Raw genomic sequence first — 26546 nt, 5'->3', positions numbered from 1 at the left:
AACAATAAGACGTTATTTAATCATTAATGTATAGTAAATGTATATAATCAACTCATGCAAACATTTACAAAATTTGTTTCTTGGTTTCTAAATAGCTCTTAGTAGCTACAAAAATTATTTATAAAAACCTGACATAACTTTGACAGTTGCCTGTCATCACCTCAGCCATAAGTAATATTTTAATATTAATATATATTTAATATTACAATTCTATCTTTATTTATACATGTTAATATTATAACTTATAATAATATATGTAAAAAGTAACAAAAAATCTAAAATGTGTGCTCATAAAAAACAAGATAAATATTATGTTAAAACATGTTTTATTCAATTCTCCAATTAAATTATAGGTAAAAATTTAGGCCATACTAAACTATTGATTAGGTATTATACATTACTTATTACTTTATTAATTACTACAAACCACAAATTATAATATACAGTAAACTCCCATTATGTCGTAACCGAAAGGGAACAGAAAAATGTTCAAGATATTGAGTTTTATTATAATGGTAATTGTTTTAAGAAGATTTCAATTGAATTCAAGATTACAAAAAATATCGACGTTTGACATAATAAGATTTTACTATAAAGCAACAGTAGAAATTGATCTGTATTACATACAATTTCTAAGAGATATAGGTAATGGTTATACTATCCAATTAGGTACATTTAATCATTATTAACTATACATTGTATATTTTGATGGGTTTTAAGGTTTCCATATTGTATTTTATGCTTTAGTATAATACAATACTAAAGCTAATATTATAGTATATTATATTATAAGATATTTCATTAGTACCTAACTAAATAGCTAAAAAATAATTGCATTAGTTAAAATGCACCTATATAATTATTTAATAAATATAGGTTTTGTAGTTTTTTCAATAATGCTAGTCTATATAATAGTTCTTTGTAATACAATAAAGATATAAAAAAAGTTCATGGAATCATAAGTCATACTCATAAAATGACAATAAATACTTGGTTAATATCAAATTGAAGTTTTAAAACTCAGTAGGTAATTATTATTATAATTAATAATTTAGTAGGTATTATAACTACAAACACACACTATAATGTCATTATGTAAATAAATTTTCTTACTAATACTAAAATTTTAAGGAGATAGATACATAAATTATTCATTAATCGTAGGTAGAAATAAATAAAATGTTAAAAATAATAATTAAATAGGTAGGTAGTACAATTCATTTCAGAATATTTTAGCCTATATAAATGTTCTAAGTTTTTTAAACAGTGTAATACCTACTAGCATATTTCATTAAGGATATAATATAAATAATATATTTAGTACAATACACAATTAACACACATAAAAATTGTACTCAATAATTAATACAAAACAGTAAGTAGGAGCTGTGTCAACATGGCGTAACTATTGAGCAATTGGAGCCTGGAGGGTGCAGCAATATAGATAGATACTTACCTACGTATTGAGAATTGTGATATATGTATCATGTTAACAGTCTTTTAAAATACAAATAAATTACTCTTTAGAAGATGAATAACAGCAATTAATGTTTACCGGTATAACTTTTAAATCTTTCATCTCTCAGTTCAAAACTAAATGTTGTTATATTACAGGAATTAAGATGCAATTTTTTTTAAAAGACAAGTACCTACCTATATATTTCCAAAATATCAACATGTTATATTTAAAAACCTTTAAATCTCACAGCACCCAACATAAAGGTATATGGCTATCCTTATAAAAAGGAGCCTCTGAAAATATCAATCCTGAGCCCAGATTTTAATGTTACGCCACGGACTATATTTAACAGCAATATAACAAACAATAAACATTTTCAAAACAGTAAAAATTGATCATGAGTATTATTATAATGTGTTGAGTTTATTGTTCATTAGAAGGTTAATTAATTTCTCAATCTTTGCAAGATTTTAATAAATACCTACCTATTTAGATTTGTATCAAATAAAAATTTAAATATTCAAATATATAAAATAAAAAAAATACATAATATTGACTGTTTGAGAGTAGGGAAATGGCATTTATATGTTATATAAATTAAAGATCTTACTATTATAGTCACTTGATTCGTTCTTTGGCTTAGAATATTATACGTAATATTTTACTGGGCCTTTGGTCTTGAGCAGTTGATCTACCCTTGATGGAATCGACTCCAATAGTCCTTTGCAAGTTGTCATCTCGATCGGCATCATAGCTTCCACTCTAGGATCTTTCTGGCAGTAATCCACAACAGTCTATAATGAGACACAGGTAACTTACTGATTAGTAGTTGTGATTCTATTCTGGCTATGCTACTACTGGTTAGTATAGATTAATTATTATAACAAGCCACCGGTTTATTTATTTTTATTACCTACAACATAACAATAGCTATTGTGAAGTAAAAATTAAAAGTGGTGCCTTAAAATAGCTTCTTTTATTACTAACCGTTGAATGAAAATATTTAAATAAGCTACCAAACATAATATAGCGATATTTTATATTATACGGTGTATGTTTTATAATAATAATTATATTTCTATATAGTTTCAAAAATAAGACTATAGTTAGGACAGGTAGGTATGTCACTATTATATATTTCGAAGATTCAAGAAAGGCCTTTGTAGTAGGTAATTTGTACAATTTCTAAATGATTATTGCTGTACATAGGCACCTATATTCAAATAAAAACAGTTGTATGCTCTTATGTAGTTACCAGCTATGATGGGGTTTGATATAGGCAATTTTAACCAAAATATATTAAGAAAAATATTTTCAAAGCAATTTAAAAGTGGTATCCAGTACTACCTATCTGTCTGTACCATAACTCAGTGGCTTTCTCATGGTTTTTATGGACAATTTCTAAATTTGAATTAAATTAAATAGGTACCTACCTACTTATTCAACTTATATAAATCTATATATTCCAAAAGTGAATATGAATATTTTTTTAAATGTTATACCTTTCTTTTAATTATTTTTATATTGTTTGCATTTGAAATTATGTACTATGTAATGAACTAATAGTAGGTAGGTATATTGTTTTACGTAATGTTAAACTTTTTTTATTTGAATAGGTAGGGCAAAACCACTCGAAACGACATTTCTAAATTTTTAGGAAATTGGAAACGCTTGTGTTGGTATCTAATTTCTAAAATTCCTAATCAAAAACAATATGGCGTAAATAATGAAATACGAATACCTGGTAGTATTGTTTACACTGAAACAAAATCTCTAATTTAACGTTCTTTTGATTGACAATCTTTTTGTTATTACATCTAGCCATGTGCATATGAGCTAACAGCACCGGTTTCACATATGCATCACTCACATATTCTGGAAACTTTCTTTGCCTAAATTCAATGTCAATTTTTTTGTTTTTAACAATGATTAAAGTATAAAATGTAAATATTTAAGAGGATGTCAGCGCACTTTTTGTTTTCTCCTCTAGCCCACGCGCAACATCGACAAAATGCATTTGCACATAATCGTTTTTTTCCATGTTTTTAAGTAATCTTAGAGTAAAATCACTCATTGCAAAAAATATAGAGAATAATATTTTTGAGGCAATGACATATTGATTTCTCTAAATATTGTTTCAAGACAATTTAAACATAATTGTATAATATACAACATATTTTGTTTATTTCGAAAGTCGAATACAAAAGTCAAACAACAATAAAATATAAAATCGATATGTCATTCCCTCTAAAACATTATTATCTGTCTTTTTTGTAATGGGTGATTTTACTCTAAAATTTCTTAAAAACATGGAAAAAAAACGATTCTGCGCAAATGCGTTTTGTCCATGTTGCGCGTGGGTCAGAGAGAGAAAATAAATAGTGCGCCGACATCCTCTTAATACATAATAGCAAAACCAAAATTTACACGTACACGTAAAACGATTCGACAAATCTCAAATAATATTTCATGGCCGACGTCGAGTAACGATTGATCTTCTTAATCGCGACGTCCGTGAGCACCAGTTTATTCCTGACGTGTCGCTCGTACTTGATATCCATCATATCGCTATACACTGTTCCCAATTCATACCAAATGCGTCTGCAGATGTTCATGCAATTTTCCTCGTTGAGTCTGTTGGCCACCAACTCTAAGTCCACGATTCCTTTTTTGAAAAGCTTGCCCATCCTATATAATTATATTTACGAAAATGATATCCGAAAAACCAGCGAGTGCACGCCTTTTCGTACGAATCATACAAATTAAATATACATATTATACCGAACTACCGAAGTGTTGGGTAAATTACTTTTGAAGAGAAAATATAAGCTAATGAAATTTATAGATACATAGTTTATGTTCATGTGATACAAAAAGTCAAAAACAAAATTTATAAAGACGTTTATAATACATTTAGTTATTATATATTTGGTGTTTGGTGAGGTGTAAACAGTATAACATTGAGGTATAGGTATGTCAGTAATAAATGTCAAAATAATATTATTGATTATTATTTTAGACCAGCAGGTTTACTCATGATTCATGAATCATAATTATTTTGAATTAAATTAAATTTTTGAATCTGAACTCTTTTATTTTCCGCTAACACTAATTATTGGTAGGTATCTTAAATAATAATTTAATATACTGTTGATTAATATATAAAACTTTTAGAATAGAAAATAAATGTAATTTAAAAAGTATATTGATTTTAAAAAGTTTATAGAATATTCTAACCCCTAGGTTGTCTCAATGAATTGTCTACCTCTATACATTCATAACTTATTTCAGTGACGTGAAAAAAACATGTTACTCCATAGAAATCGCTTTTAAAAAGTAATTTCGTTGCGATTGCGTTAATTTAAATAAAATGTAATTAAAAAGTAATTTCGTTACAGTAATTTGTAATATTTTGTGTCATATCCACTACCCAACACTGCATAATATAATATAGGTACGACGAGTAATATTGATATATTATTATACTTGTCTGGGTTGTCTTGAAAGTTGGACAATAATTTGTACACGGTGCATGTGTCCATGCATAGATCCGAATAGTAATTGGCCGTCTTTTCAAACGAATAATAATTTTTCGTAGCAGTAAGGTTTACCAATATGTGGTTAGCTAACGTTTGCGCGTCCTCGTAATTATTCACATAGTACTGTGTCACACGTTCTTCGTTCCACATGGTGAAATTATTGAATAATAAATTATTAAAGATCTCTGCGAAAACAGTTAACCCATGTAACGTACATTAATACATGGTTTATGATCAAAATATAATATTATTATTTATTTCTATTATAAAATACCTAATAAATATTGTCCTCATAAGCCTGCAGGATTATAATATATACATACCAGGCGATTGTCTATGCGTCTTATGCTTCAACAATCTGGACTTGGACTTCTTCAGTAATCTCAATCCGTATCTGACCCAACAACGCGCAATGTCTGCTGAATATTGTTTGTACGTTTCTGAACTGCAACATTTTTTTAAAAATATAATTAGTACAATAATTATCCACCTAAGCTCCTCAACTGTAAGGTATTTTGACTGCATTCGTTTCAGGACTCGAGCAAATAAAAGTATCTATACTATAAGGGTAGTTGACAGGGACGGATCCAGGGAGGCCTAGGTATATGCAGTATAGCCCCCCCCCCCCCCAGATACAGTATTTTTCCATTTTTCATAGGGAAATTTACATAAACATTGATCTAATAATTTACCGTTTTGGACAAAGTGCCAATATGAAAAGACGTTTGGATTATGCTATTTAATATATAATTATTAATTGATTTATTACATGAAGGCGGTTCCAGTCGGTCATTTTCTTTATTTGTCTAATACACGCGTAGCATAGGATTATAGACATGTTCTATTGACTACGTACCGATTAATCTAGTGAAACGATAAGAATTTTGAAAGCAAATTTGAATTCATAAAATCTACAATGTAATGTCCAGGCCACTTTTTGCAGGAAAATCAGTCCCTAACTTAAACTTTTTAAATCAATTTTTTTTAAAGTTAGGGACTAGCTGATATCTCAAAAAGTGGTCTGGACATTCCATTGTAGACTTTATGCTGAATTCAAATTTATTTTCTGAATTCTTATCGCTTCACTAGATTAATCGGCACGTTGTCAATAGAACATGTTATCTAATAATCCTATGCTACGCATGTGTTAGACAAAGACAGACAATAATAAATTACCGAATGGAAACGCCTTAAGATTATACTAAAATTATGAAAAAACTGCTGGGGCCCCACCCAGATCTTTGATCTAGATCGGTGCCTGGTAGTTGATAGTTATTAATTAATTTTACATAACCTTAGTGACAGCACGTAAGAAATTTTCCCTTATCATTAGTTATCTTTATATACTCTTATTTTAACACAGTAGGGCGTGTATAGTCTATAGCGTGTATAGACATATAGGTAGTTAACACAAGTATATATAATATATAGGTTATAAGTCTATAACTATTCAAAATGTATCATGTCCCCCATCATCACAAGTAATCATCCTTCTAATCTATATAAACTAGGTATACATTTTTTCAAATAATTAATATAATTATTTTATCTTTTAACGATAAATTTAATACACACATACAATTAATAATTGTACGAAGATTCTTATAATTTCATTCAATTATTTGTCCAAACTGCATACTGTACAAATTAATTTAAGTTTCCTAAATTTTAAAATCAGAAGTTATTAATACAATTATAGGCGTAGTTTAGGTATGTAAAAATATATTAGATAGGTATTTAAATTGCAGTCCAATTTACTATGTACCTATGTACATTAGTATATTACTATATTACCAATGGTAAATATTTAAATATTTAAACATTAAGTATTAATGCCTGATGAAGTTTGTTGAATTTTGTGAATCAGTCTATTGTAGTAAGAATAGAGTATACCTACATATTTAAACAGCCAATGGTAATATGAATACGTACTTGAATAGATTGATGAATTTGCTAGGTATAATCTTTTCCATGAATGTAGATGCTGCCGCTAAATGATGTCTGGCCTGTTGGTAGGCGTTCTGTTCGACAAGCAAATTCGCAACTAGGGCAGAAGACAGGGCCCAATCTAGAGGGCTTTGCAGGTACAGATTGTTTTCCAGTTGAAGCTTGAGTGTAAAATGTGTGGAAATAAGCGCGTCGGTGATCATGCCTAGGCCCTTGTACACCTCGACGATATAGAACAGCGAAAACAGTCGTGCACTTATCAGAGGATTCTTGCTCGTGATCATGCGTTTTCTCGGACAATTCGACAGCAGCTTGGAGACGATCGTGGCCGGTCCCAACCTCTCCTGGTTGTACTTTTGGTATACATTATCTGACTCCAGTAAGTATTTCAAAGCTTCCTCGTGATTTTCGTCATCTTTTTCCTTAATGTACGCCAGCATATTAAGGGAATTGATGACGCTCAGTATGTTGTCAGCTTCCGATTCGTGACCTTCGACAGTGTTTTTGGCCTTGATAAACATAGACTCGGCCATTGCTGGATTTTCTCCAATTTCGTAGTATATTCGTCCTAACTGATAGCATGCGGCCGCCAATTGTGAATTTAAATTTTTTTCTTCAGGTCCGCCGTTTAGTGAATTGACCTTCAACACAAGCGTGTGATACATTTCTTCCATGTTTTCTTTAGCATTTGCGTTGGATTCGTACGGCTGGAGATTTAAAGTCGAAAGGCCAAATACCTCAGAGTGATTAGATGCATTACGGTAACGAAGAGGTTCTGCATTAGCCATTTTGTCACAGTGAAAACTTCCTTTCTAATGATATTTGAAAACTATTATTTTAAATTCTAAATAAAAAAATTAAAATATTTAATCAAACTTCGACATACACAGGCCACAATAACTATAAAGCAAAACTAAAAAGTAAAAACGATTTCAAATTAAATTCTGTTTACACTAAATAGTCTAGTTTTCAACTGTTAACCCATAAGTGTAAATCATCGCAACATAATACAAATATTTAATTTTTTTGGAAAAGAAGTCTTCTTTAGGGATACAACGATGAAGTTGTTTTATTTGCACACAACCCACTATAATAGTGACAAATCTACGCAAATATACAATTATTGCGTGTTACATTCGTAATCGCCTATGATTTATTAATTAATTAATAATTTGTACGTCATAAGTGTTCTGATATACAGTCCGACTTGATAGTTGATAGCATCCAACACTAATATCGAAATCGAGTACAATGACGCAACTAGTAGACGCTGCGTCCCTGTATTCCTCTCCACCCCACCCCAGCTCACCAATTGGTATATAATTGAGAAATCGTATCAAACGTTAAATTTTATTCGGTATCAACTATATTAAGTATAAATATATTGTGAAAATAATATTTAAGAATAGTACAAATAAGTACAAAACAAATATATATAGATTATTTACTAGTATTATACCACCCTCGAAAAAATCGAGTTAAATGACGCAACTAGTAGACGCGGAGTCCCTGGATCTCCACCCACCCCACCACAACCCATCTCACCCATTGAGCCGTATTTGAGTAATCGTTTCAATAAGCGATCCATTTTATTCGATATCAACTATCAAGCATAAATATACTGTAAAAATAATATTCAAGAATAATACAAATAAGTACAAAACAAAAATATATATTATTTACCACCCTCAATACATTTTTGGTCACGCTACTGATTGAGTATAGGTGTTACCATGAATAATTATTCTGCACACACACATCCCAAAATAAATAATTATTGCAGTGTGGCGACCCGAATATTTCTATACACTATAATATTATATAAGTAATGTTTTTAATTTTTCAAACGTGCAATAATATTCGTGTACATGCGGACACAGTTATTATAAGAGAACGGATAGACAACAATACATCACTTACCGGACGTGTGTCGGGACCTGAGACTGAAAAATAAACGATATCTTATTAAATAAGGAACGTGAAACGAAAGTCAGTGGCGATCGCGGAAAACGCAGTATAATAATATTGTGGGTGTGTGTTTGTGAGTGTAGCTGAAAAATCAATACTCAGTCGTCCCGTTTAAACATCAATATATGACATCGCAGGGAGAGTTGCCAACTTGTTTTGCTCATTGCTGGTCGACTCTTAAGATCATAACAATATAGGTATATAATATATATTATATAGTAAATTACTTAGGCATATATATAGGCAATTACTTCCGACGTATACGTATAGTTGTTAGGACAGTTTGTTAGGTACTAATAAGTAATAAAACAACACACACACAATAACTGATATCATATTATTATACCACTTTATTATTGTTTTTGTTTTTCAGTAAATGCTAAAATTCATCACACGATCACCGCCGGACAATCCCTTATTTATATCCACCATCCACTAATCTCTTATATTATGCTTATTCTAACACGGTTTTGTTTTATGCTATACATATAATTGTTTTTAACCTAATTTAAAAGTCTAATATACATATAGTTAGCAGTCCTGTAAAGTATTTGAGTAAAAGTATTTGAGAAAAAGTAGGTATTCAAATACTTTTTTAATACTTTCAGCATGAAGTATTTTGAATGGTATTTTAAATACTTGTTTGTATTGAATACTTTGGTTTTTTATTTCGAACATTTTATTTTTATTCGAGATGTTTGTTTGGAAAAATATTATTGTCAACTAAAATAATAGAATAATAGTTTTATTTAATATTCTGTATTTCTGTCTTAGCCGAAGCCCGAAGGTTTGTAATAAATAATAATGTAATGTAATGAATAATAAATAAAATAAAAATGATTATGAACCTACTGTGTCTAGAGACTATATTACGATAGACGATAGTTAAGAACCTACTTTTAAAACCAAAAGTATTTGAAAAGTATTCTTTACAGGACTGATAGTTAGCATGTAGCAATTTATATATATATATAGGTATATAGGTACTATGTATATATATACCTACAGTCTACAAGTTACAACAAATCTTTTATACAACAATACATATATTTTGTTACAACCATTTTTATTAAAAAAATAAGTACTTTTATACATTTTTTGTAATCAGACATTTTTATACAACACCGAAATCGTAATAACTAATAAGACTTTCAGATAAAAGTAAATAATTCTAACACATAGTCTACTATGCGTACTACTAGCGTATCTACTATCTAGGATTTTTTCTTGGGGGAGGGATTTTAATAGACATATTCATCATACACATATTATTATATACATGTTGTATTGTGTACAAAATTTGGTCTCCCATGTTCCCCACCTCGTAGATACACCACTGGTATACAATGGTGTCTACAATTATTAATTTGTTGCACAGTTATAATTGATAATTCATATAGTTACGAGTGAATGAACACAAAAAATAAGTTAATTTCCTCAAGTTTCTCTAATCGCAAATTATTGAATATTGTAGTATTGTAACAGTAATTTACAGTAAATATTTTCAACTTCAGAATCCTTATGAAAATTAACTAATTCACTATTATTGATTATTTGAAAAATGTAATAATAATCAAACTGCCAACTGGCAGGAGATAAAATACTGGCATTTATAAATTACGTTTTCAAAACCTATAATATTGATCCGAACTATTCCATCCTAATGTTTTGGGCTGAGTTAAAGGCGACAGCAAATAGCTGCGTATCATTTCATTATAAACTAAATTAAATGTTTAATGCATTGTTCTTGTCCAAACATCTATCACTTTATTGATGCACTTAAAGACATTAAAATAGATACATACATCAATACATGAAAATACGTAACAAAGAGGTTATATAAAAAAGAAAAAACCAGAAAAAATTAACCGAATGTCGAAGAGATGTCATAATATTATAATTTAAATTGCAGTAATCAGTCAATGAATTTTCGCACAATTAAATAACACAAAATTTAATATAATCACTAGCTGCAGGTAATACAAATCATAAATAATAAGAATTAAGATGATATCGTGGAGTTTGTGGCATAGGCTAATATTTTTAGTAGTGCACAAGTTGTAAAGAATTCCCAGACTCCCAGACCCTTAACACTGTATATCTAATAAAAATAATTTGAAATGTATATTGATGAACTATATTTTTAATATGAGTGAAACAGTAACATATTAAGAAGAAAAATTGTCTACTATTTTAACATGATTTTTCAGCCAGTAAATATTATATTTATTTAAATTACTGCTAGTTCAAACTTGAAGGTGGACCACCTCCTCTCTCAATTATACGAAAATCAATAATGTCATTACAATTATTTATATTCAGTTAAGTAGGTACTTTTTAACACTGGCTAATTTAAACTAGAAATATAATAGCTTTAAACAGGAAGACTTAGGTCGTTAATATTTTGTTGAGTAGTTTTGGTTTTTTTTTAATACTACAATATGTACTACGGATATAAATAGGGGAGGGGGGGCACTCTGAGTTCAAACTAAATTTAATCTAAAATTTTAGGCACCATGAATTTTTATTTGCCCTGGGACCCGCTGGTCTTAAGGACAGCCTTAGTGGAGACTGGACACTGGAGATAGCTATACTTACTTGGTGTTCATTTAGTATCGTGTGTTGGCCACAAAGACAAAAATGTACACAAACAAGTTATTCATATTTAATATTGTAATAAATAATAGATATGCTGGCTAAATAGTATGCTACCTAGTTATTAATTTTCTTATTAATATTATTAGGTAGGTACCGTTTTAATTTTGTTCAAAATACATTTGTATTATACATCAGTTTTTACTTTTGTGAATAATATTTATATTTTTTCGGTTACTGTTCTAATTTTTATTTTCTAAAAGTTTTCCTCTATTCTTTTTAACTTTCTTTAATTTCTTTTCGTTCGTGAAGAATAAGTTCTTTTTGTTTTCAACATAAAGCCATAATTACACTTTTTAGATTCATAGACGCATATACATCATCAATGAATGCAATTGTATTAACGAAGGATTATATCTCTCTGCAGAGCACAGATCTGAAATATTTTTATGCACGTACAATGTTTCAACGCCGTCAAGCTTTATAGAAAAGTTATTATTGAGTCTAAGGTCCGGTAAGGAATTATTTTGATATAAGTCTTGGTCGACACAACTAAGCTATAAACTATAGAAGCCTAAACCAAGTATGATGATTTTAAGTATCTTGTAAAATGTATTTATTTAATACTGTCGTCTCCTCGCCATTTAAGCCTCACGCAAAACACTGAAACACATTATCACTCACTATCGTCGGCCAGCGTCACACACACAAAATAAACACTTTGTTTCAGGACCGTAAAAACATGTTTATGAATGAGGTTCATGACATTTATCATTTATGACAGGTTGAATAGAGAGGTACAATAGGAATAGTGAATGGTTGGAGACTTAGAAATAGGACTTTGGTGATCTCTAAATAATAATAAATAAATAGTAATATATTAGATAGTAAAAATATGATAATAGGTAATAGCTGTAAACATTACAGCCAAAAGCAATTTAACCATTTGCAATATTTACTTACCAAACTCTCAAGACTTCAACGCTTCAGATATCCAAAATATTATTGATCAACTACCCCCCCTCCTTCATCATTCTTGGTGACTTCAATAGCCACAACGCCCTGTGGGGCTGTAATGTCACCAACCATAGAGGCACCAAAATCGAAACAATACTAAATAACAATAACATCAACATTCTCAATCATGGCCAACTGGCCAAGCAACAAGAGTGAACTCTAGTAATGGCAACCTTTCCTCTATTGATCTATCTTTCTCCTCCGCAACAATATCACCCAATCTAGAATGGGACGTTATCCCCGAACTTTCTAGTAGTGATCACATTCCAATTAAAATAACCCTATGTTATACCAATCCTTATGAAATACACACTCGTAACTCTAAATGGAAATTAGCCAACGCTGATTGGAACATCTTCCAAACGGAAATCGAAAAAAATCTAAGAAATTCATCTTTTCCAAATGAAAATACTATTGATGAAAATATTGAACAATTTAGTAAACTAATTTATGATACAGCCTCAAATACCTTTGAACAACATAGCTACTCTGGAAAACGCCACCCAGTTCCTTGGTGGAATAAAAATATTAAACACGCTATAAGAAATAAAAAGACATCGTTTAACAAATATAAACGCACAAAACAAATCCAGGACTTTATTGATTTTAAAAAAAACAAAGCACAAGTAAGATTTTTAATCAAAAATAAAAAAAAAATCATGGATAAATTTTACCTCAACACTAAATTCGAAAGAATCAGCTTCAAGAATTTGGAACAAAGTCAAAATCATAAAAGGGATCCCATCGGTACAAATCAAAACCATTTTAACAGACAATGCAACTCATACCGAACCCTATACAATAGCTCAATCAATTGGCCACCACTTTTATTCAAATAGTAGCAACGCCAACTTAAACTCGGACTTCCTGAAACATAAACAAGAAACAGAAACTAATAATTCTCATGTCATATATGAGAACCAAAGCTTAGGTAACATTTTAAATGAACCGATAACACTATGTGAACTTAATACAGGCCTACTAGGAAAAAAGAGCAACAGTTGCGGGTCGGACAAAATACCATTTATCTTTTTACAAAACCTACCCCAAGTGGCAACCTCCTACTACTTAAACTATTCAATCAGATCTGGCGATCGGGGATATTACCAATCAAATGGAAAAATGCTATTGTCACCCCCATACCAAAAAAAAAACAATGATAAATTCAAGCCAACCGGTTACCGACCAATTTCTGTCCTGTGTAGCATGAGCAAATTACTAGAGAAAATAGTATACAACAGATTATATTGGTTTGCGAATAAACATAAACTTCTATCACCCTTTCAAAATGGATTCAGAAAGCACCATTCCACCACTGACTGCCACGTAAAAATAGAATCAGAAATACTGGAAACATTGGCTAATAAACAAACAATGATTCTTATCAGCTTAGATTTACAAAAAGCTTACGATACTGTCTGGCGTTACAGAGTAACCAAATTGCTAAAAAAATGGAACATTCACGGTAATATGATAAGATACTTAACTAACTTCCTAAGCCAAAGAACGTTTCAATTTAAAATCAGGGATTACACCTCTAATACCTTTTTATTAGAAAATGGAGTACCTCAAGGATCTCCGCTCAGTGTTTTCCTATTTCAAACCGCCATCAACTATCTTCCCGACTTCATACCTAAACCAATCAGATCAATTATGTTTGCTGACGATACACACATCTACGTTAGAGGAAATTCAATCCCTTTAATAACTAGAGTCAGTGGTTGAATTGGAAAAAAAAATAAAGGTGGACTCTAAATGTAGTTGAACAATTAGCGTTCCAGAGCAAATTAGTCTAAAAGTAATCCGTGGGGGACTTTGTCCCCCACACCCCCTAAATGCATTTAAAATGTAAATAATGAAATATATTTATATATCCAATGACTAACACAGTATATTACAAATAATAAACAATAGTCATAGGTATTTATTTGTATATTGTATTAATCTATCAATACAACAAAACGTACGACAAATTTAAAAACTAAAAACTGTAAATATATAGCGACATGATAAAATGAATTACTCAATTAACTTTCAATTTAAAATAACTCAGGTATTTTACAGTTACCTACAGAAAAATATTAAATTTATAGATAAGAAATATTCCTCTTTTATTAGTATATTATTTTTTTTTTCAATATTAATTTTAATATTTGAAGTTTAACGTTAGTTAAATAATTTATTTCATCCTGTGACTGGCCGTGACCATATTCTTAGATGTGCTGCAAGTTAAATAATTCTTATTTTTATCATAGGTATATGTATTGCTTTAAAATGTATGATCAAAAAAAATATAAGGAACTTTTAAATTGTATTTATTAAAATTATTATTTAAAAGTTATAAATAACAAACATTTTTAATCTTTTATTAGATTTCATAGTGATTCATAAGAATTTTATTCTTTTAGGACAGTTTTCTTCAGTTGCAAGTCTTTTTCCTTTTTTTATCCAAGATTCAATCCATTTTGTTGCATTTATTTTTTCAACTGATGGACCAACAGCATTTATGAATATTAATGATGAAATATGTTCAGAACTTAGAGTATTCTTTTTTGGAGATACTATCTCATTTATAGAACTGAAGGCCCGTTCGCATTCTGATGAAGATATTGCAATTTTTTTAATTGCAGAAGTCAAATTTTTGAGGTCTTCTATATTTTCATCCAGTGTCTTTAAATTCACAAAAACCTCTAACAGCACTAATTTCATCAACTTTGAATTTTTGTGACAAGCGACGAATGCTATCATCGCCATACTGAATGTTGAAATTGTCTGGCCAAGTATTTGAATCAAATACATTTAAATCAGCTAATAATTGATCATAAGTTTCTTTAAATAAGTTAGAGGAAGCATTTGAAACATGTGATGACTGAGTAGTAAATAATCGACTTTTTAGATTATTTGAAATACTTCTGAAAAATTGTCTGGAATTAATCTTTTGCACGCTTTTGTGGATATGAAGTTGGATGCCTTTAAAAACTATTTCTTCGTTTGCTAAATTTACTTCTGTTAGTTTGGGTCCATGTATTTCAATCATACTATCCAAAATTCTAACTGTTCAGTCGATCATATTATGAGCTTTTGCCAAACCTAAATCTCTTTTTTGTAGTTGTAATGACAAATCAGATAATTCATTTAATACATCATATAACATACCTAAATTGAATACAAAGTCTTTTGATGTTAACATATTATTTATACCTAAATATTTAGATCTTTCTTTTCCATCTCTTTTATTATCAATGGAAGATTCTTGAAAATATTTATGGAGAGCAACATAGTTATTCCAAACTGCACGTACTGTTCTAATGCTGGATGCCACCCACCGAATTGTAAATATCTTTCCTATATTTAAAATACTGCTTTCTAAAGATGCAGCACATGCATTAAGTTCTGTCATATTTTTAGGAGATTGGTGATACAATGAATAAAGTTTTTCAAAAAAACATTTCAAGTGATTAAGACCTTGCACTGCTTTAATAGTATCACTTACCGCAAGTTCCAATCTATGGTTGCAACAATGCCAGATAATGAGGTCAGGAAAAATGTTTTGTAGTAAAACACCAACTCCAGCTTTTCTTCCCAGCATGTTAGAAGCTCCGTCACTAACAAATCCAACTAGATTTTGTTTTAAAAAATCTAATTTGATTCCATGTTTTAACATATTATTGATTATAGCAGTTTTAATTGATTCAGATGAAGTACAATTTAACTCAATAATATCAAAAAAAAATATATTAATGTCTTGAGAATCACCATTAGCACATCTTAAGCAAATAACTAACATTGTTTTTTTGCTCAATGTAGTTGACTCATCAACAACAATACATAATTTTCTATTGTTTTCAATAATATCATTGCAAATTTTAAGCCTCATTTCATTAGAAATATGGTCAACAATATTAGCACAAGATTTATTGGTTTGTAACACTCGACCCATATTAACTCCATTGAGCGCTTGTAGGTCTATTAATTTAGGCATATCTAGAAATGGACGTTGATTTTTGGCAATGAAGTAAGCAGTTCTAAATATTTTTTCTGTACTTTCATATTGTAATTTATTATTTTTTATAATTTGTAGATCCATAGTTTCTAGCTTACTACGATTAATTATGTTCTCTGCACTGATATGTGATTGACTACACTTATGCTTGGAGATCTTTTTCCTCAAACTAGCTTGTTGTTTGGATATACTATTTCCAGTCGGAACAATGTCATATTGAATCCAGTTTGATGATACATGCACATGAGATACTTGATTCTTATTAAAATTAAAATTTACTTTATGGCATATATTACAACCCAACTTTTTGTTTTTGAAATACAGCCATGGATATTCCTCACAAAAGTATTTTGCTTGTTTTGAGTCCCAACATTCAGGAGTGTCATCATCTCTTGTAAATTCAATTGGTTGACATTAACTGTTGTTAACACCAATATGATCTTTATTATTTACTGAAAAAAAAAATACATGCCAATTACATTTAAGTCAATAATTATAATGTTAAATATGATAAAACTCAGTATTATTAAAAATAAAAATATAATAAAAAATATGTTTGGTCAACTTCCATTTTGTATTATTATCCTATACTATAAAATATGTTATAAAATACAATTCAAATGCTAATATAAGACAGTATGTACACAGTATAATTACATAATAGTATATTTGTATAGTTGTAATAATATTATTATACCTTATAATATGCCTTTGGAGTTTATTAAATATATTATAATATTATTATAACGATCATTATAATTGTTGTTTAATTAAAATATTTAGATTACCTTGGTCATTTTTCTTCTTTTTATTGAAGAAGTCCAATATGGAGAATTTTTGACGTTTATTCATCACTTCACTTATTTATAATCATATAAAAAATAAAATAAAGTAAAGCCGTATGGGTAGTTTAATGTTTACTGTTAAAGCTCCAACGTGACGTGCAGGACTCCAGGAGTGCGGTTTTTATTATTTAGTATTTTCAACAAAATTACAATTTACAAAACATTACAACAGTAACAAGCCAACATAATACCGATTAGTGGCGCGCCCTGTTTCCAAATTAAATATAAATAATATTTAATTTTTGTAGAAAACGATCGTCATTTGTCAATCGTCGATAACAAAAACAACAGACGGATTCTCCAAATACGAACTCTATATTATATTATTATTTATTACCCATTGTCAGTGGTCTACTATAGATCGTTATCGCCGGCACACCCCGGATGTTTTCGTAAACGTTACATTATATTTTTAGCTCTTGAGCAGTTTATACCACGAATTAATATGTGGTGGAAACACTTGAAACGTGTTGTTTAATATTATATAAATATATAATATTTTATTATTGCATTCCTAATAACATATCCTAATATACAGATTTAAAAACTAATACAAAAAATTAAATTAAATGTTAATCTTTCCAATATTTTTCCGTATTTATTTATTTTTTTTAAGAAACAATTTTATATTCATAAAAATGTCGAAGGACGCTACGTTCCCCTGCGTTCTTTGATGAATAGAATAAAGGGGTACGCAATAATATGAAGGAAAATGAAGAGTAGCTGAGTCCTCCTGCGTCCCCCCACCCCCCAATTCAACCACTGACTAGAGTACTACAAAACTGCCTCAATGAACTTTCAAAATGGTGCCATAATTCAGGCTTTATTTTTTCTCCATACAAAACCAAATGTATCCTTTTTTCCAACAAAAAGAACATAACCAAACCCAAAATCTATTTGAATACCATTTGTCTACCTTTTACTGAAAACATCACTATTCTTGGCCTTACCTTCGACTCTAAATTAACATGGAAACCTCACATTTTGAAAACCAAAAAATCGGCTTACAAACCTAAGAGTAATTAAAACACTTAGTCACCTAGAGTGGGGTGTCGAGTATTCCATTCTATTAATTTTATATAGGTCACTAGTTAGATCAAAACTTGACTACGGCTCAATCTGCTACGGAAACTCTAATTGTAATATATCCAAAATTCTTGACCCAATTCATAACACTGGCATAAGGTGTGCAACTGGAGCCTTCGGAAGTAGCCCTATCTCCAGCTTATTAGCCATCACCGGGGAGCCTCCACTCCAATATCCCAGACTAAGACTATCACTCAAATATATAACGAAAATTTTGTCGACATCTGATAATTCAACTATTCATTATTTAAATATAAACCAATCTCCATCTGTATATGATTTAAACACGAATCGCAGAAAACCACTAAGTTCAAGACTGCGTAAAGAAATGTCCGACAACAACATCTCCCCTAATACAATCCTTCAATATGAAACCTGTCTTACTCCTCCGTGGAATGTCCACAACCTCGAAATTGATACCAGTCTTAGTGCCCAAGTAAAAAAAGAAACACCCGAAATAGTGTATCGAAATTTATTTAATGAACTACTTCATACGGATAACCATAATAGTTCACAAATCTATACAGATGCATCTAAAACTTCAACAGGCATAGGTCTGGCCGTTATACATGAAAGTTCTACTCAATTATACCAATTAAACAGTCATAGCAGCATTTATACAGCTGAATACATAGCACTTTTAAAAGGAGTCCAAACAGCTGTTAACACTAATTATGACAGAATCGACATATGTTCCGACTCACTCAGTGTCCTGTCAAATATAAAATATAATTCTCAGATTAATCCCTAAGTCATAAAGATAAAAAATATAATACACTTATCGAATAAATACATACGTTTTATATGGACTCCGGGTCACTACAATATCAAAGGAAACGAAGAAGCAGACAAAGTAGCTCGAAACGCTATAAGTAACCCCAACTCCGTAACACTTTCTCTTATGTCGCCAATAGATATTATCAGGAACGTTGACAAATACTGTATGCAATTATGGGACTCAGAGTGGCGCCAAGTTACCGAAAACAAATTAAGGGAAATCAAGCACTCAGTCGAACCTTGGCCAAAACTCAACTATTCAAATCGAAAGGAAGATGTCATTATGAACCGACTCAGAATTGGTCACACGAGAGCTACTCATGGGTACCTAATGGAAAAGACCGAACCACCTATATGCCGCTCTTGCAACACTTCCTTTACAATCAAACACATCCTCATCCACTGCCAAATATTCACGGAAGCTAGAAAAGAATGCAAAATACCAGACAATCTGTATGAAGCCATCGGACCCTATGTTGACATACAAAAAATTATCACTTTTTTAAAAAAAATTGAAATGTACAACTTAATTTAACCTATCATTTTTTGTCAAATAATCATATTGTAAGCTAATAACCATGATGTTGATGCTGTAACAATAAAAAAAAAAAAAATATGATAAGCATTATTATTATTATAATAATAATAATAATATAGTTATAGTTATAGTTGTAAGTTATAATATTAGGACAGTGTTGAATTTTAAATACGTATCGGGGGAAATCATCCTTTAAATAAATGAAAAATACTATTATTATTATTATACCCAGCTATTATACATGAATTATTTTAATTTATATACCTAAGCAGTGGTATACAAGTTAGAATAATTCATTATTCCCAGCCCCGTCACATAAATGCTATAAGATCAAAGAGTAAAAACGGGGATCCCGCAAAATACTTTACCAGTTTTGAACGCAAAACTCATAACTCGCTAGTAAATTGATCCACTACTCTAACTATATACCCGTAACACGCAAAACAATATTGTACCCGGTCTCGGACGCGAAACCCGCAAACAATATTGCATCCGGTTTCTAATACAAAACCCGAAACTCACAATATTTTTTACCCGGTTTCTAATACGAAACCCGTATAGGCATCCGCAATCTTTTAACCCATTTTTACTCCTCTTGGACTTATATGTCCTATGTGCCAAATACAAATCCCCCAGCGCCAGCAGCCTAGCTCGCCTTTCTAGAGGCTGAAACTCATGCTAAAGTTCAACGCTATAGTAAGCCGAAAATGTGCGAATGCCGTGCTGCGAAAAAATTATAAATTAAAACTATATATATTAAAATATTTTTTATTGACGTATAAAACCAATATTATTATTATATTATACGCGAGAAGTGCAGTCTCCTCTGTACCGATGTATGTAAATTACAATATATTAGGTATTTTAGGTAGTCGGCCGGTGTTTGTTCGCGTATTCTCTCTTACGATGTTTTACGTTGAATATTACTTAATTTTCTCCTTTCGTAGATATGACTTCGACAATATCCAAATAGTCATGTACGTATCGTTGTAATTTTGCACGATTAATGTTTTTCCCTAAAAATGAATAGTTTGAAATTAAAATAGAAAGGTTCTTATATGGTATATTATTTAGTGTGTTATACACTGTTGTAAATTTGTAACAACAGTATGACTATAATGCAGGGATGGAAAACGTTATTAAACGGAACAAAAAACAAAAACAATTAATAAAACGAAAACAAAAAATTCCAAAAACAGAAAAATTTTTTATAACGAAATCAAAAACGTATACGAAAATAAATTATAGTATTATACATTATTATTTATACCACGAAAATAAAATTTCACTTAAATCTTCCAAAATTTTCCCTTTTTCACTGTAATGATATGCTCACACAGCATTATAATATACTAAAATTTTACTGTCGTTTGTAGAAATCGGTCACATCAAATTAAAACCATTAACAACGACAATTAAGATATCGGCACGCACTTATAACGGTATTACGTAGGATGTGTGTGACTTTATTTTATGCTGACGCCAAAGAATAATTTAGTTCCTAGGCTCACGATAACTTTTTGATAAAGCCGCCTACCACTCCCTTAAATCAGTGCATGAGCACCAGCCACCAAGTAACAACCTCTCAAGTATCAAAACCGATTTCAACGAACGACAATCTGGACTTCTTATGACAGGCCATAATTAGTGCGTTCGTTCTTTTTCAATTAATGCATTTGAAGTTTTACTTCGTTTCATCTAAAACCTAAAACTCCTACAATATTATCTACAAACGACTGCGAATAAAGTAAAGCAATTAATATAATATCTTATATTGATTGCATTTATTACATTCTACGTGCTTCCTTTTTTTTGTCCATAAAATTATATTGTACGGTGTATTTCATCTAATTCTCGAATACACGATCTCGAGAGCCCCCCGAACACCTGGAGGAGGGTAATAGCGCAATTTTACTATTTTAATATAACTATCGACAGGAGTCGTTTTATATTTATCTTATTTCTACGTTATTACACCACTATACATTACAGATAATTGTGACATTTTAACGTGTTGATACGAAAACGTCTTGCAATAGACTATAAACGTTGACTTACGTACGATAACATTGTCGATAAAGCTCGCGTCTGGTATCATAGACCATAGTAATTGGTGTAATAATACGTGAAAATAATAAATTACAAAATGTTGGCAACATCGTATAACATATTCTATGCTCAATAATGTGTTGCTAAAAAGGATACTTATATACTGAATATTGCTTCACCGTTAGATCATGAAATGATTGACGTGAAAATTGGATAAGAGCTTATCGGATAATCAAATAACCGGATACTGACCGCAATTAAGACGTTAATGTTACCTTCAATATTATTAAGACTGCAATTCGTCTGTTGCGACCGCAACTCGGAGAATACCGTGGATTAGGCCTACAGGGAATACCACAACAAAAAAAAACGCGCCACGTGTAATACCCTCATGTTTTCAAACAACATGTGCGATGTGATAAATTATTATGTTGTTTATTAACAAGCATACTAGTTGGTGTGGAAACTTACGCAACACTGCAGCAGTCGTCCTATACATCGAGTATACTTACATTTAAGTAATATAGATAACACAAATAATAATAAGATTAAAAAAAATCGTGTAACAATAGACGGCGGTAGAGATTAAAGAAATATACTTTTGGAGCGATACAGATCACAGGTGATTTAAGCGCAAATTTACAAAATGTCAGGGGCTGGAAAAAGTTTGCACGCTTCCCTTCATGAAAAATCACATTAAAAAACTTTTTTTTCCAAAATACCAGAGCACCATTTGTAATACGCGTAGGTAAGTATGTAAAAAATTGAAAAAACTAAATATTTTTGTAAATGATAATAATGATATACCTTTTACCATTGAGTATAGATAGTATCTATACTCAATGCTGTTACATGTATTATATTTAGTGATGGTCAAAATTGGTCTTGGTCTTACGGTCTCGCAAGACCAAAACCAAGATGGTACTGGTTTGGCAAGATCAAGACCAAGATTAGGCTTGCAAGAACAAGACCAAACCAATACCGAAGCTACAAGACCAAGACCATCACTGCAAGACTTGCAGTATTGCAAATTTTTTTTCCCCCCGAAAACACATCAATGTATCTAGATTTAATAATTTATAACGAAGATAATAAGAAATTATTTGTACCTATTGTTATTAAATTTAATCAGTATTCGAGGAAATGGCAAATTCGGAATTATTGAAAAAAGATTAGAAATAATTGAAATTAATATTACAAAATAACATAGTTGTTTCATACTAATTAGCAATTACTGAAAAATGATTTTATTTTCCCAAAAATCGATATGATGGTTTATTGCCAATATATTATATTAAAAGAAACTTAAACATTTAGTACTACTGTACTGGACACTGGTGAATAAAAGTTTAATTATAAATAATAAATATTATCATTACCTAAACAAGTATAATTATTAAGCAATTTAATATTTGGAACAAACCATACACTTTTTTTTTAATATTATTATTTGTTAAAGTGAACATTGAAAAAACCAACAATTTAATTTTTATAAATATAATATTGGTCAATAATTAGTAATTAGTAGTACCTATTGATATTTATTATAAATCTATTAGGAACTTACAAAGTTAATTATGCTGGTAAATTGATTCATCAAATACAAATACAAGTAAAATAATATAAGCATAACTTAAAATGCAAAGTTTTAAACGAGTATAATAAAAATTAAATTGTTTGACTTGTTTTATGTTAATGTTTGAATTTTAATATAGATACTATATAATATATTGGACTTGAGTTTCATCTTAGAGATTCATAGTAAAAAACCTACACACAGCTGTAACAGGTATTTAGTTTTTTTTTAAAATATATTTTCTAAAAATTGCAATAGTCTTGCAAGAGTCTTGCGCAAGACCAAGACCAAGATAAAGATTTTGAAAGGCTTGGTCTTGGTCTTGTTTAGATCATCACTAATTATATTCAATAATCAATACACTTCAATAACAAATTATAAACAAAGAAACAATGTAAACGCGCTCACATTCAAAGGCCGTCTTTCATCCTGAGAAAATGTCGTTGTCCTGTGTTCAAAGTTATTTCGTCAACTGATATAGTATTATATTTCATATTACCTGTGACTATTATTACACAAATAAGACGTAATAACTTCGTAGTACGTATTCGTGACCTGTTCTCAGGGCCCGCTCAAATGGGCGACGAGGTATGCCCGGCACCAGGCCCCGCGCTCTTTCAAAAGCCCAATATTGCATAGGCATAATACTTACTATGCTAGACGTATTAGGCGTGAGTGTGTGTCGTTGTAATTATTATGAATTGATATGGTATGAATGTATGATTTGTGTAATATGGGTACCTAATTTATAAATTATAATGGTAGGTATTGTAATTATTTTCATTGGTATAGTTTATGAAATATACGGTAGAGCGAGCGCATACAATGCATAAAACGAGCGGTTAAATGACCAACACCTTTATGAACAGAGCAGTTATTAGCTCAACTGCAGCTCAAGAGGAGAGTGACGAGTGTATTTACTATTGTTATTCGTTTAATTGTTTCGACCTTTAATATTAATTATTAATAATTATTTTCAGTCGTAAGTCATAACCACCCATTGGACCACGGTCTTAGATTCTTGAAGTTTCATTATGTGATAGCATAGAACAATAGCACGGTGTGATAGCATGGTCGGTGGACTGTGATAACGATGGCGTTGATAACAAGTCGATATACTCGATTAGAATGATAATTTCGTCGTTCCGCGTTCGAGGCATAGACATTTAAAAACTTTTCACCCCCCCCCCCCCCAACAACCATGTACGACCCGCCACCGGAACCTCCCTCTGAGTCGGACTGCTGCGGTACCGGATGCGCGGACTGCGTGTTCGACGTGTACGACCGAGAGTGCGCGCGGTGGCGATGTCGGCGCCAGACCGGCGAGGGTGACCGGCTGCGGCGTGACCTGCTGTCGGCGACCACGCACAGGCCGTACCGGATCGTGTCCGCGCGGCCGCTCGGCGATGACGTACACGCGTACACGTTCGCGGCCACCCCGACGGCCGTCGGCCGGCTGCCGGTCGCGTACACTCAGCACGTTCACGTCCGGCTGGCCGACGGCCTCAGCAGACCGTACACGCCGGTGGCCGTGGGCGACGACGATTGCTCGTTCGACGTCCTGGTCAAGGCCTACCCCGGCGGAAGGTTCACCGGGCGGCTGTTGGAAATGACCGTGGACGACGTCGTCGAGGTGCGCGGGCCTTCGGGTGGCGTGCGGCACGACGGGTACGATTCGATAGTCATGTTCGGCGGCGGTACCGGCGTGGCCGGCTTCGTGGGTCTGATCGGGTCGCTGTTGGACGACGACAAGTGCGAGGCGTTGCTGAGACTGCATTACTCGTGCAAAACCCTCGACGGGGTGCTGATGCGCAAGGAGTTGGCCGGGTACGCGGCTTATTGGAATTGCGCGGTACATTTGTACTTGACGAGGGAACGCGATTGGTCGCGATGTTCGAAATCGTTTTGGTACAATGAAAATATAACAGAAGGAAGAATTTCGCAAGATGGCATGGCTGAAATAATCGATAAACAACAAAACTTGCGAACGCTATGGCTCATTTGCGGAAACGATGAATTCAATCAATATATTTTCAACTCTTTACAAAATTGCAATATCAAACAAGACCATATTCAATTATTAGATAATACTATAAAAGATTTAAAAGTATCTTGACATTACACATCACATATGTACGATTATTGATTAGGCATCCTACAATAATAATATCTCAAACAAATTACAAATTGTTAAAATGTAATGCTAGGCATTTAAAATAAGAATTTTAATTTTCGTTTGAATATAAACAAACAATTTATGTAAATTTTCTTTTTTACTACCAGTGACAAAAACATTTTTTTTGGGGGGGTTACTGTTTTAGTTGACGACTGGCAACTGCCAAGAAAGTATTGTCTTGCTACTCCCCCCATATTTTTATTTTTTAAGTAATGTAGTTATAACTTTTTTGTTTATAATATCTTCAATATATTTTGTGAATATTCTATGTAATAACCGTTATTGTTTTTTATATTTATAAATAAAATTTGCTATTTTCGATTATTACCTAGTAAATTATGATTTTTTTTATAAAATTAACTTTACAAAATGTTTATTAAATATTTGAGTTTAGGAAAAAAATTAATTCAATATAACAATAAAACTATTTATTAATGTAATAACAAATGATTAGAACATCTATAATTTGAGAGATATAAGTGGCCCTCATCAACTAAACCAGAGCGGCGGCTGGCGGGAGAATATATTCTTGGCGGGTATCGACTAAACCAGTAGCAAAAATTACTGCAAACTTTAAGTTTGTAGGTGTGCTAAAAAATTGGCTTTACTAATATTTTTATTCATAATCATGTCTTTTTTTTCATTATAATTCAGTGAGGTATAGAAGAATTCAAGCATAGACAGTAGACACCTTGCAATAGCAAATAATGTATATGAATTGATTAGGCAAACCTCTACAAGTCTTCATATTGTATAAAAAAAGATGATGAATACGAAAAAATAGCAAACGTTACAGGTTTACAATAAAGAATGTATAAGCATTGTTATATTCTGTGGTATAAGATTATTAAGATTCCAAAAATATTTGTAACAAAGTTAAAGATAACTTTAACACTGTTTTAATGAAAATTTCTTTAAAATAAGTTATAAAATAATAAAAACCCAATACAAATCACTTGTATTATGTTCTC

General features: G+C 31.1%; 3 protein-coding genes across 5 annotated transcripts; 1 reads left to right on the top strand and 2 right to left on the bottom strand.

Moving 5' to 3' along the window:
- Nucleotides 1-307: 307 nt before the first annotated feature.
- Nucleotides 308-9002, bottom strand: LOC132942557 (KIF-binding protein). Of its 3 annotated transcripts, none has more exons than XM_061011091.1 (7): nt 8866-9002; nt 6931-7757; nt 5322-5443; nt 4946-5183; nt 3893-4147; nt 3201-3351; nt 308-2253 (listed from the first exon to the last, which is right to left on the bottom strand). In XM_061011091.1, the coding sequence occupies exons 2-7, from the start codon at nt 7731-7733 to the stop codon at nt 2107-2109; spliced, it is 1716 nt and encodes a 571-aa protein (XP_060867074.1). In that variant the 5' UTR covers nt 7734-7757; nt 8866-9002; the 3' UTR covers nt 308-2106. The 3 variants fall into 3 exon arrangements, with proteins under 3 accessions (XP_060867074.1, XP_060867076.1, XP_060867075.1); XM_061011093.1 differs by having other exon boundaries at nt 6931-7789; nt 8866-8987; XM_061011092.1 differs by having other exon boundaries at nt 6931-7753; nt 8866-8975.
- A 6581-nt stretch (nt 9003-15583) lies between these two features.
- Nucleotides 15584-17325, bottom strand: LOC132942814 (E3 SUMO-protein ligase KIAA1586-like). Its single transcript, XM_061011464.1, has 4 exons — nt 17317-17325; nt 16627-16786; nt 16282-16509; nt 15584-16164 (listed from the first exon to the last, which is right to left on the bottom strand). The coding sequence occupies exons 1-4, from the start codon at nt 17323-17325 to the stop codon at nt 15584-15586; spliced, it is 978 nt and encodes a 325-aa protein (XP_060867447.1).
- Nucleotides 17326-24358: 7033 nt separating this feature from the next.
- On the top strand, nt 24359-25663 carry LOC132942818 (NADH-cytochrome b5 reductase-like). The gene has a single exon (XM_061011470.1). It carries the CDS (start codon nt 24601-24603, stop codon nt 25513-25515), a length of 915 nt encoding a protein of 304 aa, XP_060867453.1. The 5' UTR covers nt 24359-24600; the 3' UTR covers nt 25516-25663.
- Nucleotides 25664-26546: the final 883 nt, after the last annotated feature.

This window comes from Metopolophium dirhodum, chromosome 4, assembly GCF_019925205.1.
Source record: "Metopolophium dirhodum isolate CAU chromosome 4, ASM1992520v1, whole genome shotgun sequence".
Taxonomy (NCBI): domain Eukaryota; kingdom Metazoa; phylum Arthropoda; class Insecta; order Hemiptera; family Aphididae; genus Metopolophium; species Metopolophium dirhodum.
The sequence above is the reverse complement of the archived record's forward strand: the minus strand, read 5'-3'. Positions and strand labels throughout refer to the sequence as shown.